The sequence below is a fragment of the Hemicordylus capensis genome, chromosome 4 (genome assembly GCF_027244095.1).
Source record: "Hemicordylus capensis ecotype Gifberg chromosome 4, rHemCap1.1.pri, whole genome shotgun sequence".
Taxonomy (NCBI): domain Eukaryota; kingdom Metazoa; phylum Chordata; class Lepidosauria; order Squamata; family Cordylidae; genus Hemicordylus; species Hemicordylus capensis.
The window spans coordinates 40,784,625-40,806,669 of record NC_069660.1 but is presented as its reverse complement, the minus strand read 5'-3'; the positions used below and the strand labels follow the sequence as shown (position 1 = coordinate 40,806,669).

The following is a 22,045-nucleotide window of genomic DNA, read 5'->3' as shown; positions in this document are numbered from 1 at the left end:
TTCAAGAGTGACTGATAAGCTAAGGTGTTGACAACCACAGGGCTCTGTGGTCACCAGGAGTTGACACCGACTCAATAACACACTTTACCTTTACCAACTTGAATACCCAAAGCAGAATAGCATTCCTACTACAACCATCTCCATCTGGAGTATAGACTAGAAAAATGCAATCTCTAGATAAAATTGAAATAACGTTGTCTAAAATGGTAAAGGCATAACATTTAAGAACATACCATATAAGCTGAAATGTAATGCCAATTTCTACATCTTTTCAAGGTGCATGATGACTTCAAAACAAAACAGTTATTTAGTTTTGATTTGCAGCAGGGATTTTTTTGTGGGGGTGAGGAGTCTATTAGTTGCCAGGAAGGTTTATCTGGAAATTTTTACACCAAGGCTCCATAAGGATTTTACACCAAGGCATCAGATTTAACCTCTGGCTAGGAGGCAGCTCTAAAGCGTAGGGGTGTGCAAGGCTTGATGAGTTCGGAATCAAACTGGATCGGCCTCAGCTGGTCCGAGTCCAAACCGAACAAGGCTCAGTTCGAAATGAACCACCTCGGAACTCTACTGGTAAAGGGGAATCCAGTGAGGCTGTCCTAAGGGTGGAGTAGGCAGAAGGAAAGTAAATAGTTACTTACAAGTGTCACTGTGGCTGCAACCACAGGAGGGGGGCGGTGGCTCCCACTCCACCGCTGCTGGCTTCCCCCAGAGTAGGGAAGGCTGCCACCAGCCCAGTTCAGGCCTCTGTGCATGCGTGGAGACCATTTTAGTGATCTCCATGCACATTCAGAGGCCATTGCCAACCCCTGCTAACTTGGCACCTTTTGATGTGGTGATTCTCTTTATTTAGCAGGGGGAGAGTAACTGGCCCTATCCACCCCCAGCACAGTACCTCCAGTGACTGTTGCTGGTGTCTATCTTATGTAATTGCAAGGTCACCTAAATGGCCGCTGCACATGCATGGCCTCTGCGCATGCATAAGCATAGCGCAGCGCAGATCTGGGAGTGTAGTCTGTACTCCCAGCAGGCTTCCTGTGTGTGGGGATAGGGGGTGGGGGGAAGCTGAGTTGGTGCAGCCGGCCCTACCCTCCCGGTCATGTGAATGGCCCCAGTATGTTCTTAGTTGCTAGGTGGTATCTGAGGGCTGGTTCATACAAAACATGACAATAAAGAATACGGCAGCTGAGTGTAGCTGTATGTATGCATGCATTTATTTGAAACACTTGATATACCGCCCACTCCGAAGACTCTGGGCGGTGTACAAAAACATGCAAAACAAAACAGCATTAAAATTACATTCTAAATAAAACTAAAGTAACTAACAGAAGGAGGGGAAAAAATAGGTAAACTACAGGGTAAAAGCCTGGCGAAAAAGAAAAGTCTTCAATAGAGACTTAAAAATTGACAAGGAAGGAGCTAAATGAATCTGCAGGGGAAGGGAATTCCAGAGAACTGTATGTAACTGCGTACAGTCTTGCTCACATGGGAGTGTTGTACATAATCCCCTCAAAGTTTTTAGAAAGCAAGTGAAATCTTGGCTTTTTACCCAGGCTTTTATATGAGAGTTGTTTTTGTTGCTGCTGCTTTGTATTTTATCATCCTATTGTATATGTTTTTTAAACTGTTCATCAGATTTGTATTTTTATATTCCAATTTAAGACGGTATAACAACGATGAAATATGCATCTTCCAAAATCCACAAGCTTTCTCAAAGACCTCTTTAATGTGTAAATAAATTTAAAAGGCAGATTTTCAAAGTTAGCAGAAGTTTTGATGTGACACATCAGCTTCCGTGCTTTACACTAGTGGCTGAACTATGCTCTTAAATACAATTAACTCAGCATTATGACTCAGCAAAACTGGCATCAATTAGCCAATCCTGTTACAGTACCAATGTCAACCAATCCTGTTACAAAACACCTAATATTTCATAATAAGGAGGAAGAGAGTGAAAATATGCACACTCACTCAATAGCCAATGCATTTCATTATTTCCCTCATTTCTTCTTTTATGTTTATAGTAGGACACAGCTGTTCTTTGTACAGAGCTATCTTAATCTTCCATTATCTGCCTCCACAGCCAAAATGAATAACTTGGTATTCACTGCTTTACCTTGATGCTTTTTCTCCTCTAAAATGCACTGCCAATGGTTTTGTTCCATCTTTATGCTGTATGTCTGCCAAATGTTCCTTACATTTTTTTTGTCAAAGGTCTGCCTGTTTCCCCCATATACATTGAGCCAGCCCCGATATATCGAGCTAGCCCAGTTTGGGTGGTCCGAGTTTGAACTAGCCCAGCCCCGCAAAGGGGTATGCCTGTCTGAGTTTGAACTGAACTGAGCCTGGTACAAAGAACAGGCTTGCGGGCCAGCTCGGGTTGAATCACCATGATTTGCATGGTGATACAAATGGCTTGTGTGAAACAGTGAACATCACAAAAATGATGTCCACATGTGCACAGAGGCCCAAACCAGGCCACAGCCAGCCCAGGCTATCATTTGCGAGGCCAGCAGGAAAGTTGGAGAAGCACCTGTCAACGATGTCTCCGCCGTTGCAGCTGCCTCTGCCTTCCCCGCCACCTGCAATTTAAAGGTAAGAAGTACCTTTTCCTCTCACCCCACCTTAGGTTAAGGAATCTCTCTGCACTTGCAAAGGGGAATCCTTGCTGGATTCCCCTTTACAAGTATACCCCCTGAGCCAGCCCATGAACTGGCACAACCCAGTTCGATGGTTGGACTGGACCCAGTTTGGCCAAGCCTGGACTGAGCCAGTTTGAATCTGGTCCAGATTCAAACCAAACTGGTCTAATGGCCAGCTCACACATCCCTACAAAAGGACTCTTGGTAAGGACTCTGAATGAGGGCCCAGTATTGGTGCAGGATAGATTGGATGAGTTTTGCTCCTAACTTATTTCTTCTTTGTGCTCTTATTATTGTTGTTTTGTATTAAATTTTCAAAAGAAAACCCTACTATTTTGAATTGAAATATTTTAAAGAAAAGTTTTCTTGTTTTGAATTTAAACATTTGTAGCTGCTGTATGGTTCCCCACGTGTCATGGCTCAGACTTCTGACTCAGAAGAGTCAGAGCAAGAGGATTTGCCTGCTCGTGAGGGCTCAGAGGCACAGCAACAGGATTTGGCAGGGAGACCAGACTCTGGAGCTGAGGATTCGCAACAGCTGCCAGACAGGATTTTTGATGGTGAGGAGCCTAAGATTTCGCCTGTCTTGAGAAGGCGTCTCAAGAGGCAAGCTCAGTGGCAATCACGCAGGCATAGGAGATCACAAGAGAGGAAGCCAAAGTGCTGACTCAGGGAAGCCTGATTGGCTGCTGGTTCTCTTGAGCCATATATATTTAGCAGTCTCTCACTTACTCAGATGCTGTTTGCAACTTTCACTGGCCCACAGACAGTGTGCTATTGAATTCCAAAACTTTGTCCGAGTTCCATTTTGCTTTGTTTATGCTTTCCTGCTTTGTGTTGTTAATTCCTTGCTTCTGTTGTCCTTTGCTATTTTCATTCCTTGCTCTGTATTTTCCTTTCTTATTACTCAGTTATTTTTAGATCGGGGTACCTAGTTCAGTTCAGGGGACTTAATTCATTTACTGTTTTTCTTTGTGAGCCTTTTATTTTTCACTAGTGCAGTTCCGCTGCCACTTTCTGTTAACTCACCGGGGAGTGCTGAAGTAGGTTGTAAATCCTGTTGGGTTAGCCAAGCTAACACCACCCCATGCTTAGAAGCCTTTCCATCCTACCTAACTTTGAATAAGACAGAGGTTTGGAAGGTTGTTTTTGTAGACCCAGCCAGAGGAAAAAAATTCGAAAGTCTACTTTGTAATGAACCTGAACATCACGGGGCTGATTGAGACCAGGCTGTGGCACATGGTGACAGCACGGTGAGATCTGTGACAGCCTCACCCTGTGCCAGGAGGGAATGGGACAAATCTCTGCAGCCAACTCTCTGTGGCCAACTCTCTGCAGCCAACTCTTGGTGGAACACCTCAACACATCCGACTCACTGCAGGAACAACTCAATGCAAATCTCCGAGGTTATTCATTCCTGAATGTCCAACGTGAGCTCAGAGGTTCATGCTGTAATTCCGAGGACTGCAGCTTTATGGAAAACAATCCGGCGAAGGCAAATCAATTGGAGGCAGCACCTTTGGACCCAGTCAGCCTGGATGACCTTGTATTGCCTGAGGAATGCAAGACCTATTCACCAGCACCAGGCATGCAAGAGTCATTCTTGCTTGGTGATATTGGAGAAGGGTCCAGAAGGATTCCTATATTTGGCAGAACAAGTTGGCTTCAAATTCTGCAAACATCCGACACCTGGTACGTGGACAGCACATTTGCAATAGCCCCCAAACTCTTTGCCCAGGTCTATGTGATCCTGGCAAAGAAGTATGGGGGTGTGCATCCAGTGTTGTACTCCCTTCTGCCAAACAAACAGTGCACCACATACGAGTGGTTGTTTGATTCTATAAAAGCTCTGGTGCCTAACATACGGCCACAGTCCATTCACTGGGACTGTGAATGGCTGCGATGAGTGCCATATGGGAATGCTTCCCAGAAACTGCTCTAAATGGCTGCTTCTTCCACCTGGTTCAGAATATGAGGAAGCATTTGGCGTTGATGGGTGCTGTTCAAGAATTCCACAAGGACACAGAGTTCACCCTTAAGGCCAAAATGGTTGTGGTCTTGGCATCTGTGCCTGTCCCAGACTTGGGGGAACATTTTGCAACTCTGGAGGAATATCTGCCTGAAGAGCTTCAACCTCTTCTCAACTGGTTCGAGGACAGCTACATTGGTCGTCCAGGTAGGAGAGGACATGGTAGGCAGGCTCCTTCTCAACTGGTTCGAGGACAGCTACATTGGTCATCCAGGTAGGAGAGGACACAGTAGGCAGGCTCCTTCTTTTGATGTATTGTACCCCAGAGGTAGGAGGAGACATCCTATTAAACTCAAATTCAAATAAAATAATAATTGCGGGTGAACTGGTTGCTGGCAGGAGCGGGCTGTTCTGCGCCTCCTTCTCCCACTTCCAAGCCCCATATGGAGAGAGCAGGGAACTGCTTTGAGTGTGGGGCACTATCGGGTTTGTTGGAAAACAAAGAAAGAGCAGGGAGCTGCTTTGAAGTGTTTGTCAGAGATTTGCATTGAGTTGTCCCTGCAGTGATTCGGCTGTGTTGAGGTGTCCTGCAGAGAGTTGGCCTCAGAGAGTTGGCCTCAGAGAGTTGTTCTAGACTGTGCCAGGATGGACAAAGCTTCAAGAAGGGCTAGTTGAATTGGAAATGCCACCTGGCCAGTTGGCAATAGGTGGGTAGCATGCCTTTAAAGGCTAATTAAAGTAGGGACGTTGTGTGGGCCAGCTTGTATCAAGCTGGCCTAGTTTGGGTGGTTCAAGTTTGAACTGGACTGACCCCCGGTTCAAAGAATCTGCTCGCAGGCTGGCTCAATAGGTATATTTGTAAATTGGAATCTGGCAAGGATCCCCTTTTACATGTAAAGGGCATTCCCTTTACTTAGAGTAAATCCCGGGAGGGGGGGAGTAGCTTTAACCTTTAAAATGCAGGCAGCGGGGACAGCAGAGATGGCCACAGTGGTGGCGGAGACATCAGAGGTGAAGATGGGGGCACCTCCAACCCCCAACCCCCCCGCCCCCGGCCTCCCAAATGATGGCTGGTTCGGTTGTGGAGGCCTCTGCACATGCATGGAGACCATTTCTGAAACCTCTGCACATGCACACAGGCCATTTGCATCACCAGGGGGGTTGGAGGATCCCCCGCCACTGGCCCCAGCATCTGCATTTTTAAAAGGTAAAAACTACCTTTTCTCCCCCCACCCCAATTATTTTAGGGGAAAGGAATATCCTTTTCTTATAAAGGGGAATCCTTGCTGGATTCCCTTTTACAAATATACCCCCTGAGCTGGCCTGTGACCTGGCTCGGCCCTGTTCAACTGGCACATCCCTACTCCTCAGCAGTAATTTGCAGCCCCAGCTCCTTTGGCTCCTGCAGTGTGGGATTAGCCACTCACCTTTTGGGGCTGAGTAGAAATGTTTTGAGCATTCACTGGGATTGGCCTAGCATGGCATCCCCCTCTTATTCTGCACTGCTGAGATTTCTTGTGCCATCATATTGTTATTTTATTTTATTTTATTAGAAACATTTAATATACCACCCACTCCAAAGACTCTGGGTGGTGTACAAAAACATGCCAAACAAGACAACATTAAAATTACATTCTAAATTTAAAACTAAAGTAACTAACAAAAAATGGGGGGGGGACAAAATAGGTAAACTACAGGGTACAAGACTGGCAGGGGGGGAAAGTCTTCAATTGAGATTTAAAAATGAGTAAGGAAGGGGCTAAATGAATCTGAAGGGGAAGGGAGTTCCAGAGAAGTGGGGCAGCAACTGAAAAGGCCCTTTCATGGGTCCTAGTGCCCTGAACCTCTAGGAAATCAGGGACCGACAGAAGGGCCATCTGAGAAGATCTGATTGGACGGGATGTAACTGGATGGGAGAGGTGGGTCTGTAGGTAGACAGGCACCAAACTCCGCAAGGCTTTGAAGGTCCAAACCAGGACCTTAAATTGAACTCGGAAGCGAATAGGCAACCAGTGTAATGACTTCAGGAGAGGTGTTACCCTGTCATATTTTCTAGCACCCATGAGTAGGCGAGCTACTGCATTCTGGACCCATTGTACCTTCCCGATCATCCACAAAGGTAACCCTAGATAGAGAGCATTACAATAATCTAAGCAGGAGATAACAAGGGCATGGGTCACTGTCATTAATGCCTGCCGATCAAGATAAGGGTGTAATTGGCAAATCAGATGATGCTGGGCAAAAGCACTTCTGGCCGCAGCCTCCACCTGCTGTTCAGGCAGGAGGCGCGAGTCCAAAAGGACCCCCAAATATTGTCAGTTTGGGGGTGGGGAAGGCCTTATGACTACCTTATGAAAAAATGATTTTCAATGATTAAAAAAACCTTAATAAAATTAATTTCCCCAGGAAATTAATTTTCTTCTATCAAGATTATATTCTTCTGAAATTCTGCTCTGATTGTATTGCAATTTTACTGTCATTTCAATTGTTTCTGTGAACCACTGCAAGTGGGTTTTAACCCAAAGGGTGTGATATGAACTCAATAAACAAAACTGTCAGGTTTAATGTGAGTAAGGAAGAAATTAAGACTATCTTATGTCGGGGAGCACCCTGAAGCATCATAATGATGAAGGGAGACTTACAGAGCCAAGCTGGATACAAGATAGTTCTTGTGACAAGATAGGGATTTTGTTGGTGGATTGCCCACCTGACTGATTGATAATCTCCCTGCCTGAGCAGCCCTGGGTGGTCTTGGGTATGGCACTGAAGTCCCCCTTCCCTGCAGCATGGTGAGGTGATTGCCAGGGGAGTGGGGGGTGGGGTGGGTGGGTGGGTAGCCAGCATTTCAAAGTGCCACCACTGTGGCTGTCTGAAAAGCAGACAATTTTTAGAAGATAAAATGGAACATGCTGTCTTGTTCTAGCTAAGCCCCTCACCCTCACCCCCTCATCGATACAGTGCAATATAATGCAAAATGATATTGTATTTAATTGTATCATTTTATCAGGCATTTATTTTGCCAGACTATGGGATCTGTGTTCTCTCAGCTCGCATCTTAAGTGGTAGCAACCCAAACTATTGGGTGGAGTAAATGCAGTTTGTGATATATTTACCTAGTTGTAGATTCCTTAAAATTAGAGTGAAGTTATAGTCGTTTGTTAATTTTACTGATTGTTTTGCGCCTTCATTTTGGGATGTTGGAGCAATGAGGTGATTTCTCCCTCTCCCTCTCATAACAAAGTCATCCAAAAGGCAGAATATTTTTATTTCTAAAACTCAGTCTAATTTTAAAATGGTTCATAACATTTCCAGATAAAATCAGATTAAAAGCAATGACAAAAACATCATACCATTATAATCTCAACCATCCTGGCCTCTAAAAGTCAAATTCTGCTGTTGGCAAATCTCCAGGCCAAAGAGAATCCTTTGAAAATGCTTCTCATACCAGTTAAAGTATCTTAAAAGTCCAGCCATGCAAAAGCTGACCTAAATGAAAGCCCACACAGCTCTTCCAAAAATGATCAGACTCTTTGCCTGGGCTATTACCACTTCAGAAGGCAGGTCACATGATGGAGTACTCACCAATAAATACAAATCCTGTCACAAGACAACTAGCATGTCAAAGAGATATGCTAGATATTTAGGTTCTAGACCTGCTGTTTCCCTGAAATGGTAATTTTCTATGGGCAGGGATTTCCCCCCCCCTACAGAGAAATATTCCTTCATGCAAGTCCCCATCTGCAAACTGGAAAGTGCAACTCACAAGTTTACAACTTAAGGGAGAACCAAGTTTCTGTTTCAACAAAACTCCAGAGTAAGCAGAAGCCACCAATAATGTCCCTTGATATGTCCTTGGTGTCCAAAAATTCAAGGTTGGAAACTCAACTAGGCATCTCAGTGGATAAGAAAGGTTGAGATGGTACATATGGGACGAGGTGGCTTCTGATCATTATGAGTCCTTATTTATACAATAAATAAAGTGTACATGGTGGTTTACAAAGCTATTTAAGCAACAGAAGACAGGTCCTTGTGCTAAGAGGGTACATTTTCGCAGTGGTGGAGCCATCAAAGGAATCCATAAGGCAGGGTTACAAGCAACACAAAGAGAAATGGGGAAAGTAATGACAGGAAGAGATGGCATTACAATGATGAATGAAATGCAGTGTGTGTGCATCTACAATCCTAGATGTAGGTATGGGTGGGAGAACAAGAGCTGCTGAAAAACACCAAGTTTAATCAATTTCAAGCTGACAGAACTTTGTACTGCTTAGTAGTAAGCCAAATACCTGTCAAAAATAAAATTATTATGTATCAGAGTAGATTCAAATATTACTGTTTTTCTCAGATGCAGGGTTTTATTTTTCCTTTGGGTATATATGCACATACTGTGTGAATTGGCCAAACATGAATCTAGTTTGTTAGCAGACATGTGAAATCTGGAATTGCAATAGGGATTGAGAATTATCTAGGCTTGTCTTGAGCCTGGTCTCTATATTCAGGGGATGGTAGAATAGACTGCACCATTTCAGTCTGTAGGTAAAAGATCACAATTTTGAATGCTCCCCTATGTTCAGAACTCCTGACAAACCAGCACAGCAAGCTTGGCTAAAATCTTTTTCCTGGATGTAATAAGTAGTTTGTGTACACAGACACAAGAGGGGAAATTAAATGGTAGTTCCCCGCTATAAGTGGTACAGTCATTCTACTACTTCAACATCCTACCAGCCCCATGTGTATTCCCAGGCAGAATCAGATAAATACACTAACAAATTAATTCATACAATATATTTTCTCAGGTATATTAATGAAATTCCAAAGTATACCCTCCCTGGGTCATCATTATTATAATATCTCATCAAATCAAAGACTGTATCTGTGGGCTGCCATCCCATTAAAATATTTTTCATTATGTATTCTGCTGTACTATGTACAGTGACCCAAGGTGGGGGGGGATATTGGAAGAGGTTAATCAAATTTAGTTAATACTGAAGATCCTTATGAGATTGTTTATTTATCGTCCAACCATGACAAACTTGTTACTTACAGAGATGCAAAATTTGCTGCCATAGCTCTGAAACTGAGTGTTTTACAGCAACTAATTGTTAACTGTAATGACCTTTAATCTTGTTTCTACTCTGTCAGATTCAAATGGCATTGCTGTTACAAAACACTAATCAGCTGTAATACAGTACAGTTTCTGTTCCAATATCTAAACTGAGTTTTGTGATGACCTAATTGGTTGAACAGTAAATTTTACTTACTAATGATGTAGATGCAAATCTAAGTCCTGCATGTGGATCAGATTTGCATCTCAAACAAAAACAAAACAAAACCCCACAGTATCTAAAATGCTAGCTTCTGGCAATATCCTCGCTAACTGAAAAGGAGGAAAAAATGGGATTCAGGCCTAATTCTATGAACAACAATATTATTACTGAGAAATATTCAGAACTACATACATTCAGGGTGGCATATAATACCAACTGTTTCAGCTCTTATGTTCATGTGTAGTCTCCACTGCAGCCAGTAGATATATCATTCACATCTCCTTAAGCCAATGACTGACATGACTGAGGGGCAACATGATAAAACTCTATAAGCCCCTAAGATGACTGAGGGGTGACATGATAGACACTAGAACCAGGGGTTATCCCACGAAACTGATTGTCAAGACATTAAGGACTGACAAAAGGAAGTACTTTTTCACACAATGCATAATTAACCCATGGAATTCTCTGCCACAAGATGTGGTGACAGCCAACAGCCTAGATGGCTTTATGAAGGGCTTAGATAAATTAATGGAGGACAAATCTATCAGTGGCTACTAGTCTGGGGGCTATAGGGATATAGCCCTCAATTGATGCCTCTTAATACCAGTTGCAAGAGAGCAAAAGCAGGAGAGAAGGCATGCCATCAGCTCTTGCCTGTGGGCATCTAGTGGGCCATTGTGTGAAACAGAATGCTGGACTAGATAGGCCTTGGGCCTGATCCAGCAGGGCTGTTTTTATGTTCTTGACATCAGCCCAAAGTTTGAAATTCTCATCGGTCACCCCATGAGACATACATTTTGTTTAAAGGCTTTCCCTGCCCACCATGTTTTTTACTTACCAGTTGGGACAGCAGGATCCATTGTCGGTTTCTCCCAGGTATTAATCTGTTCCCAAGTAAATCCATTGGTCCCCAGTGCCACACTATAACCACAGTTACTGTAGTGTTCATCAAACGAACAACCACCTAAGGGAAAGAAAGATGAATAAATACTTCTGTCTTAATTACTTCTGTCTCGTTATGTTACTCCATTTAAATCAGTGCCTTTTATAAAAAGCCTGCAAGGCAAAAAATAAAATGAATTTCTGGCACATTAAGTTCTTGCAGTTGCCATGGGGGTATCCAGCAAAGATTTTTGGATCGTAAGTGTATACTTAGAACATATGGCTTGCATTTGTTTAAACATTTTTAATGAGCAATTCTTTCTTAGGTCATTTTTTTAGCCACAGCTTTAAATCGTCACAATCTAGAGAGAGGTTTCACATGCCAAGCATTAATCTGAAGACGTTCCCTCATATCAAAGCTAACTGCCCCATAGGTTTTGTAAAGTAAAACCTAATGTTCACAAACTATCACGTGGAGAGGAAGACAACATATTCATCTTTAAGTAAGAAGCACATTAAAGTTTGAAGCTCTTCTTCTTCTTCGACTTCCATTTGAAATAGCAAAAAACAAAATAACCAGTTACAATTACAAAATGTCCACATTTTGTAAGCCTTTCTATGTCAGTTTTTGTACATGCAGGAACATATGTATATTTAGTAACATTTCTAATAGCTGCACTAGTATATGTATATTTGCTCGTCCAATAGTTTGGTCAAGAAGGAGAGAAAATTATGACCTTCCTGATTTTGTGTAAAAAACAGAACACTGCTGCTCACACATTTCAGTTGGATCACGGCACTTCACAATGTGGAAACATGACATATGAAGAGCTGTCTTAGATCAAAGCAACAGCCTAGCATCTGGGAAATACACAAGTGTGAAACAAAACCAATAGCCTCCCTCCACTGTTGCTCCTACCCCCAGCAACAGGTATTCAAAAGTATGGTGCCATCAACTCAGCTGTCTTTGGAAAGATTTATGTGGCAGGAGCCACAGAATCACCACTGGTGTTGTTGAGGGAGCAGTGCCACCTGAAGCCTTTCCAGTGAGGACTGACTATCCAGAAAACGCCCCAAGTCATATTGTAACTAAGCTTAAACACGCGAACATGAAACAACTGCAAATTCTTCCCAAATTGGTTCATACGTTCACTTCCCTCCCCTTCCTCTGTTGTCTTAGATAGTGAACTGACTGCGACAGGGACCCATCTTCTTATTGCTTGCAAAGTGCCACATACATAAATGATGCTCTGAATAATAAATAGTGCCTGACACATAGTGCAGCCTTATGCGGGCAGAGCAAAAGCTCTGTCCTCTTAAGGAGACAGTAAACAAGCAGTGTGCAAGACTTGGGCCTGAAGCCCAGCATGGATGGAAGCTACACTGCACTGTAATTTATTTCCTCATTCCATCAGACTGTCAAGGTGTAGCTCTTTTCACTCAGTGAAATTCAGGAAATGCTTAAAGCAAATTAGTGTGGCTGAAAATACCACTGACTGACTCGCCAAGCCACATTGCAAGTGGCACTGTGCATTATGCCAAGAAACACAGTTGAACAGAGATGATATTTGACCTCTTATTCCTTCCTCTGAGCCATGTTTCCCATCTATGTGCACTGATGACATCCAGAGTAGCCTGGAGAAGCTCTGTATTGTTATTGGACCACAACAGAATGTCAGCAAAATGGCCCTTCAAGGTCTCTCCATTTGCCACCATCTGCTTTATTTTAAGCAAGATAAGGAAACAAAAGCATAAATGTATCCCTCTGCCTTATTCAAAGTGTAACTCCACCATTCCAGTATTCTCTGGGATAAAATGAGTTCTTGTTTTTACTTCCCTTTATGATAGGGATGTGCAATCAATTTGGGTACAAAACTATTTGTACCCAAATCTAGCTGATTTGGGTGATTTGTAGACAGAACAAATCACCCCTGTGCTCAATTGCCCAGATTCATATACAAAACAAATCACCCAGATTTGGACCCCCCAAAAATTGGGGATTTGGACCTCCATTTCATGGCCACAGTGGTTTGAGTGATAGTGCCCAATGGATGGACAAAATTACCACCCAAATTTCAAAGAGAGGGGGCAAAGAGGTGATTTTTTTAAAAAAAAATTGAGGGCTTTAAATTTAAAAAGCTTTAAGCTTTTCCCCATAGGGAACAATGGGGACTTCAGCAACCATATAACTCCACATGTGGGGCACCAGGGTGGCCCAGAGTGGGTTGTGGTCGGTGGTAATTCCCAATAGGTGCAAGGAAGCTACCACCCAAATTTCAAATAAAGTGGGCAAAGGGGTGATTTTTAACTTTTTTGAAGTTCACAGGTCTTTAAGCTTTTGCCCATAGGGAATAATGGGGATTTTAGCAGCCTTAGAATCCTCTATCACTGCTCATCTTTGTTCATTCATAATCTTCTTTGGTGCAAAATAATGAATGAATTTAGAAATAATCCACTATCATTTCCCACCAAAGAATCTACTCTCAGAACACCTCAGATATTAAAAACAACAAAACCCAGTGCCCCATGGGCTTGTGGTTTTGGGGGTGGTTGGCACCCTGTTGGCACTACACCACAACCTACCCTGGTGCCCCTCATGGAGTTATGTGGCTGCTGAAATCCCCATTATTCTCTATGGGAAAAGGCTTAAAGACATGTGAACTTCAAGAAATTGTTAAAAATCACCCCTTTGCCCAATTTCTTTGAAATTTGGGTGGTAGCTTCCACCCATTGGGCACTAACACCCACCCCACTCTTTTATCCCTGGAACCTGTTTTTTGCCCTGATTTGGATTTGGAAAATTTGGGTACAAATTGAATCTGGGGTGATGGAGTGGGGAGATTTAGACCCAAAACAAATTAGGGGTGATTCAGTTTGGGTACAAATTGAGTCAAAAAAATATTTGTGCACATCCCTACTTTATGAAGATTGCCCAAATCTGAGCTGATGAAGCGCTTTTGGCAGCTCCCAAATATAGGCATGAGTACTGGCCTAACCACAAGGCAAAATTCATGCAGAGAAATTAGCTGGGGGTATCCCCAGGATGGCAATGGTCAATACAAAAGTAATCTGGAAGCCTTTAACAACTAGTTGGTTAAACAGGTCTAAAGCTGGAGGAAGCTGATCACTCCACAATTAGCAACTTTCTCCAACAAAAGGGCATAGACAGACCAAGCCTTACTTATTATAGGACCTAATCAGGCTCCACTTTCTGCACCAATGTCAGAGTAACAGCAAAAGCCAACTGGACCTCTCAACGGCATTGAATATCATTGAACATGGTATCCTTTGAGGCCACCTCTCGAGTATTGGGATTTGGGGGACTGTTTAGGAGTGGCTTTGGTCCTTTCTTGGGGGAAGGTGGTGCTGGGAATCTACTGCTCTGCTCAATGGCCATTGGCCTGTGGGGTCCCACAGGGCTTGGTTTTTGTCCCCCAGGCTGTTTAACATCTACTTGAAACCACTGGGAGAGGTCATCTGGGGACATGGACTAAGTTGTCAGCAATATGCAGATGACACTCAGCTCTATCTCTCCTTGTCACCGGATTCTAGGGAGGCAGTGGATCTCCTCAGTCAGGGGCTCCAGGCAATGATGGGTTGAATGTGGACTAACAAACTGAGATTCAGTCAGGCAGGATGGAAGTACTGTTTGTCAGTAGGAGAGCCAATCAGAATGAGGAGATTCTAGTGGGTCTGGAAGGGGTTGCACTCCCCTTGAAAGAGCAAGTGCGCAGTTTGGGGGTACTGCTGGATCTGGCTCTGCTTTTGGAAGCTCAGGTTTAGGCGGTGGCCAGGAGTACCTTTGCACAGCTTTAGCGAGTGCACCAGCTGCGTCCCTTTCTTGAGAAGACAGATCTGACCACTGTTACCCATGCCTTAGTCACGTCATGGCTGGATTACTGTAACACACTCTATGTGGGACAATTTAAGAAAATGCCTTCTTCTTCATCAACCCTGCCACCTATTAAGATCATTGGAGGAAATCCGGTTGCAGTTGCCACCAGCTCAGTTGGTGGTGACTAAACCGGGCCTTTTCTAGAGTTGTCCCGGGACTCTGGAACGTATTTCCAAATGAAATTAGAGTTTCCCCTTCTCTGAAAGTTTTTAAGAAGGACCTGAAAACACACCTGTTTAGTCAGGCTTTTAGTTTATAGTTTTAAAGCTTTGGGTTTCAGCATTTTTATCTGTGTTTTTAATTTTTTTTTATTTTGTCAATGTTTTAATATTTTTTAGATTGCACACCGCCCAAGGACTTTTTTGTATGGGGTGGTATAGAAATGAAATGAAACAAACAAACTGCAGCTAGTGCAAAATGCGGCAGCTAGGATGTTATCTGGAACTGCCCTCTGTGACCATATTACCCGCATTTCGAAAGAGCTACATTGGCTGCCAATACGTTTCCGGGTACAATTCAAGACACTGTTTTTGACCTTTAAAGCCCTAAATGGTTTGGGCCCTGGATACCTGAGGGACCACCTGCTCCCAAGGGTTTCTGCCTGCTCAACAAGGTCATTGGTGGGAGGTCCTGTTCCGTGTGCCCCAGGGGGTCTCACCTGTCTTGTATGCAGGACAGGGCCTTCTCAGACTTTGCAATGCTCTCCCAGTGGGCCTCCACTCCCCAGTTTCCATCACAGTTTTTAGAAAGCAAGTACAATCTTGGCTTTTTACCCAGGCTTTTAAATGAGTGTTTTGTTTGCTGCTGCTTTGTATCTTATGGTTCTATTGTCTAACTTGATTTGTATTTGCACATTCCATTTTAATTCTTATTGTGTATTTCTTATGGTTTTATATTTTTAAAAATATTTTGTAAACCCCCTTGAGATTATTTTAATGGAAGGCGGCATAAAAAATTAACAATAAACAAGCTGCACAGTACTTTATGAGAGTTTATCTATGATAGGAAGATTCCATGCAAGGTTTTAAAAAGGTGTAGCTCATAATTAAGGTAGCCAGTAAGACCAGATCCCAAGAGCTAGTCATTTCATCACAATTGTTAGCTAATTGAGCAGAGGCACTTTTAAATAAAAGTGGAGATTCTCTTTATTTGGCAGGGGGAGAGCAACTGGACCTATCCAACCCTAGCACAGCATCTGTCCAGTAGCTGTTGGCAAAATAAGACCGGTCAAGACTGGACACAATAATGTTGTTAAGAGCAGAGATAAGGAGGACTGTGATGGAGACTGCATTACAGTTTAATAGACAAAGAATGCCACTTTGTGTTGTGTGCAAGATCTTGTGCCTTCCATATGGAGTCACAAGTATGGCCCAATCTGCTTGTGAAGTACCATCACTGTAGTGAAGCATCAGCTGCATTCAAGGCATTCACTGCATACAAGATCCCACCTTGAAGATATCCCCTAAGGGTGAGTTCCCCTGCTAAGTTCCTTGGAGTGTAAATTGTTAACAATGTAATTAAACATTTTTACAACAGGCCAACATTTAATTGATTGTCAGTGTCACAATGTAAACCAAGTGAACAGCAACAACATGAAGGACATTATTATCTCATGAAGCAGGCAGCTGCAGAGAATATGAAAGAATATTAAAATTTTAATTGGGGCTAACAAGGACTGACTGGTATCTGAGTTTTGGACAGATTCAGAGGATTAGCAGATTTTTAAAGGAGTGAATATAGCAGCAGAACAGGTTGTATGCCTAGGCAAACAAGGAAAGTCCAAGCTGCTTAATGCCTTTCTTGCTAGATTCATTTCTTGCTAGATTTCCTCAGATTGTTATATGGAAACTAACTTTTAGGATAAAAGTTCCCTCTATTGAACACACAATTATCGGGCACTCCTTAATTCAAAACACCATTACTGAGTCATCCAAAGATCTAAGGAGCCCAAGATCTGTTGCTTCTCAAATTATTGGAGGCAACAGGAATGCTCAGGAATGCACCTCAAAAGTTTACTTGTCCGCCATCTTGAATTGGGTGGATGACATCATCACAAACTACACCATTGAGGAAACCCTGTGTGTCACTCACTACAACTGTATCTAATTTGGTTCATAATATTTTTATTTAATAAGAAAATAAAAAGAAATAACATGATTACTTCATCATCTCTTGAACTTTCAGCAGTTACATATGACAATCCAAAATTCAGCTTCCCTAATATGGTTCAAATTGGTTAGACAGTCCACTAATTAGCCCGCTTGCGCCTCAGACTTTCACATGGTTGCCATCTTGAACTAGAGTGGACGACATCACCACACACCATGGCATTAGATGTCCCTACAGCTGTATCAAATTTGGTTCGAATCGGTTAGGTAGTTCACAAGTTAGCCCACTTGTGCCTCAAAACTTTATGCATCCACCACCATCTGGGATCGAGGTGGATGACATTATCACAAACTATGCCGTTGAGGTGTCCCTATAACTGTACCAGGCGTTGCGAAGTTGATAGGGGGCGTTGCAAATGCAAAGTTGATAGGGGCGGACACACAGACACACACAGGCGTTGCAAAGTTGATAGGGGCGGACACACAGACACACACACAGAATGCCGGGCAATCTCATAAGCCTACTGGAAAGTAAGCTAATAAAAGCATGCATGGAAGCTAACACAAGTGAAAATGTCAAGCAAGGAGAAATGCAAACCTATACTAAATAGTTTAGGTTAGGTGGCATTCCTTCATTAATATTTTGGAGGAAACATGTTAAGGATGGTTCTTGATTTATTTTTAGTTTTTATATTGCACCATCCATGGCATATTACAAGACATGAGAATCAGGTGTTTGCCCCCAGTGGGGAGTCTGGGGACACAATCTAATAATAGACTCAAGGAAGGGTAGAAGAGGCTGAATGAATAAGAGAATAAGGAAAAGGTTTCACTGCAAATATGGGTTTTGAGGGTATATTTGAAGGAAGCAAGAGAGCAGGGGTATAGCAATAATTGAATGGTGAAGGAGAAATATCCCTGGACTTGAGAGAGAGGGACTTGGCAGCCGGGTGGTTGCTGTTTGTTCTCCCCATTGCATTTCTCTGGAGAAGGTGGGGCATCTTCACCTTCCATCCCAGGGCACACTGCAACCTTGCTATGTCCCTGCAAGAGAGAGTGTCATGCAAGTGATCTGAGTGGGAGTTGTTAAACACACTAGACAGTGCATAACCCTTTTTGAAAATTAAGGATGTCTCTAGAAAATTAATGTTTTTTTCTAAAAGCAGAGTTGACCTTCAGTGGATGCAGCTAAAGTGCCGAGGCACTGAAATACAGAGCTAGGAACCGGGGCAAAAAGCATCTATGATCAACGGCCCAGATCTCAAGAACAATGTAAGGGAGCTCCGTTATGTAAGGGAGCTCCTGTATGACACATTTGTGTGTTCTAAGGAGAAAGATGCAGCAAATTGATTTGAGTTGGCTGGATCATTTCTGATCTTTCTGAGCTGTATGGAGTCTCCATTGATTCTCATCCCACTCTCTTCCATTACATATCCCTAGATGTTTTTTCCCGTTACCAAAAAATGTGTAAGTACATTTTCCTCCAAGTATTTTCTAATATCTCCTACCCTAACAGCTTGTGTGAAAATACATTGCAAACCAGGTATGCATTTAAATATAATGAAATATGCATTTAAATATTTTCAGCAATTGTGTAAAATGCATAGGATCTGTAGACACAGCAAAACCTTCTAAAATTCAGTCTGCTGGGGAAGGAGGATCTGGAACCAAACACTTTGTCAGGAGAGAAATTCAATAACATCCCTAATTTACAGACACAAACTGGAGAGGGAGAATAGCTTTTGGTAGTAGGGAAGGATTGATTGTGCCAATTGTTCTAAAGGTTGCCAGTAAGGAGGAGAGCAGTAATATAAAAAAGCATAAATTGATCTGGTCCAAATGAAGCAAAGAAAACAAGCAAGTGACCTCTCAGCAGCAAAAGAGAAATCCAAATAAACAAAGGCTCCCTTGACCCACAACAAGATTGTAGAAGTGACTCATCATCACAAAGGCTCAAATAACCCCTGTTTTACATTGCATGCTGGTAACAATGCCACTGCTCCTCTGAATGATCCTAATTAATTTTGAACAGACCTATCATCAGTTACTGAGTCTTGCCCCCGGATTAAATGTAAACCAGCCTTGCATAAATTGAGTGCTTTCTTTGAATATATAATTGAATTTGCAGAAGTGTGTGCCAGGGGGGTGTTTAAATAAGTGCACAAATATGATAAAAAGGACTTCACGCCATTATATCTAATTCAGTAAGCAAAAATAATGGCAGGGCACGTCCCAATTAGCTTTTGATTTATTTATTTTAACAAATCCAATTAGTAGAATGTTTTATAAAGTCATCCAATGTCAAAAACTCATGGACACACTAAAGAAAGAGTACTTCTAAAAATGGAGAATAAATTAAGCTGAACTCATTGAATAAGCAGTGCTGCTTTTAAATTCTGCACAGGGAAAGCAAAGGCACCAGAAAGTCTTTGAATGGGGATTTTCATCATTTCTGGGAGAAATAAAAATACAAGGATGTTGACAGTTCCTCCTTCTCCAGCTTTATTCAGTACATCTGAATCCACACAGACATCTGTCTGTCCTGCAAAGCATAGCAGTCTACAGTGAAATACACAATATCTAAGATGCAATGTCAGCCTAAGGTAATCTCACAAACCATATCCTATACTCTTCTCAGCAGGAAAGGCACATACATACCGCTTTTTCTGCATCAAGACTGAATTGCTCACATATGTAGACCTAAGCCCTTGAAATAACCAATAATAGTTATTTATTCATTCAAATTATTCATACTCCTCCCTTCCAGTACACTACTGCTCAGGGCAGCTTGGAACATTAATAAAATAGATACTATATAAAGTAATTTTAAAATTAAACACATTAAAAGACCTAGCAAGAACAACATTTCAAAGTTACACATTTTAAAAGTTTTAAATTAAAAGTTATAAGTTAAAAGCTAAAAACTAAGAATTATAAAACCTAGCAGATATAAGCAGCAGATAAAACTTTTTAAAGTCTCTCTAAAACATGTGTCTTTAATTTTAAAAAGAAAACACAGAGGAAGGGAGCATGGTGAAGCACTTCCAGGAGGGCATTCCAAAGCCGAGGGGCCACAACCAAACAGGCCCTGTCTCTAGTTCCCACAAACCAGCTTAGGCAAAGGATATTTAAAAGAACGCCTTCTACATTATGAGTAGGGGAATGCACGAACTGATCAACAATGATCCGAACAGGTTCGACAGTTCAATCACATATGGAACTGGCCTCTAGGAGAGGCAGTTTAGTCCACGATCAACCGAACTGAACCCAGTCTACTGTAGACTGGTTCAACCCAGTTCAATGGTCCAAGCTGCTATGCATGTAAAGGGGGAATCTGATGAAGATTCTACTGTACAAGCAAAGGGGAATCCTTAAAAGGCTTCTAAGGGAGGCCAGGGAGGGGAGGCGAGAGGACACCTTTAAAAGTAGGTGCTTACCAATCCTCTGGTGGCGGCATGGTTCCGGCCTGTGCGGATGCACTGAAGGCCATTGTGTGAACTCCCTACATGTACAGAGGCTGTAACTGCACTACTGCCACCAGTGGATTGGTAAGCACCTACTTTTAAAGGTGCCCTCTCATTCTGCCCCCCACCCCACTGTCTATTGAGATAATCTGGGGAGGTCCGTCTGCAGTTGCCACCAGCTCATCTGGTGGCTACTCAGGAATGAGTAGCCACCATTCTCCATTGCTGGGAAGATTCAGCTGAAAATTCATTTCCCACTGGGAGGTGCTTGAAGACAGCAGAGATGAAACCGCTTATTGGATAAACTCCTACGATATTAGGAGGAAAACTGCTTTGTTTGGTTTTTCTGCTTTTTTTAGTCATTCATTTTTAGCTATTATTGTTGAGTTTTTAAGTGTTTTGCTTTTTATCGAGACTAGGCTCAGTTGCAGGTGACCTTGGACTTTTAAATGTTTTTTATCGGACTCTACTAAGCAACTCGAGTCAGCCTCAGATAGCCTTAGAGCTCCTGATTTATGCTATAAGAAAATGCGGGATGGGGGGGAGATAAAGGAATTTGCCAGAGGGGCAGTCTGGAAATACGAATAAAGCTGCCAAGCAACCCAAATAGACAAATTTTTATCTATTTCGGATTCTTCCAACAACAGTAAAGAAGGTCTGTATAACCAGTTTGCTACTCCGGATAACAAGTTGTTGCCTGATACATTGATTTTAGTTTCTGCTGCAGAGAAGCTGGCTGCTTTGGAAAGTAATGATGAAATTGTATTTTTGGATGTTGCTACTCAGCCATGCCCCCACCCATAATCAGAGAAAGGTAAATTTAGATTATAAAGCCTTAGATGAGAGAGGCAGCATGTGAAAGTAACATTAAAAGTGCAGAGCATAAGTTGGAGGAACTCCCATCTAAAATTTGATAAAGCAGGGTCTTCTGCCTCCCTTCCAGAGAGGTCTCAAAGTCCCTCCTAGATTACCCCCATTGATTTTTGAGATCCTTCTATGGGCTTTCCAGAAGATATCCTCAATCTCTGGAAAACTGGAGGCAGTTAAGGCTCTTTTGGAGGCAGCCTTTAGCAAAACATCTTGTGGATCTGATGGAATGAATATAAAAAGAGACTTTAAGACTTCTGAGAAGATTGCATTGTGTTTATCCCCACACTTAGGATACGCCACACAGGATTTGAATTATAACTCTCTCCAAACCAAATCAACCTCTTCCTCCAAGAAAGTTTTGCTGGCTAAACAAATAATATTAACTATAGTGAATAATTGTGTAAATGCCAAAAGATGGAACAATACATGTAATACGATGACATCTCTGAGCAGATTACTGCACTTTAAGGCTACCCAAGTGGATCTGTGTTGTTATGAAAAACTGCCCTGTAAATATTATGAAACTAGGCAGTAAAAATTATAAAAACCAATTGGTTTTCCAACACTCCTTGAGGCTATTCTCACGGTCATGCAAAATGGGGCTAAGGAAGCCTAGCCCGATTTTGCATGCGGATGAGAACCACTGGGCTCACGGCCGAGCCCGTTCTCACGAAAGTGGGTCACCAGCTTAAACAACCTTCCCCTAAGCCCAGGTTAGTGGAGAAAGCGCTCCGCTAACCCGGGCTTTCCGATTGTGAGTTGCCACGGTGTGGCTCTGCACCACGGGAACTCATGAGTTGACTCCCAGCCGGGAGGCTTAAAAGCAGCACCCCCCAGCTTGGGGTCTCTCCAGCATGCCCTGCGTGCTTGCACAGGGCATGCTGGAGCTTCCAGGGGCCGCACGGCCCCCGATCCTCCCAGCCCCCGCCAGCTCCGTAACTGAGC

General features: G+C 42.7%; 1 protein-coding gene across 19 annotated transcripts in view; it reads right to left on the bottom strand.

Moving 5' to 3' along the window:
• The window catches only part of PTPRT (protein tyrosine phosphatase receptor type T), a 938,880-nt gene that overhangs the window by 694,053 nt on the left and 222,782 nt on the right, over positions 1-22,045 (bottom strand). For all 19 annotated transcript variants that reach the window (XM_053243888.1, XM_053243897.1, XM_053243900.1 and 16 more), the window contains one exon: positions 10,720-10,845. In XM_053243888.1, the coding sequence (XP_053099863.1) occupies positions 10,720-10,845 (126 nt within the window). The remainder of the gene's footprint in view (positions 1-10,719; positions 10,846-22,045) is intronic.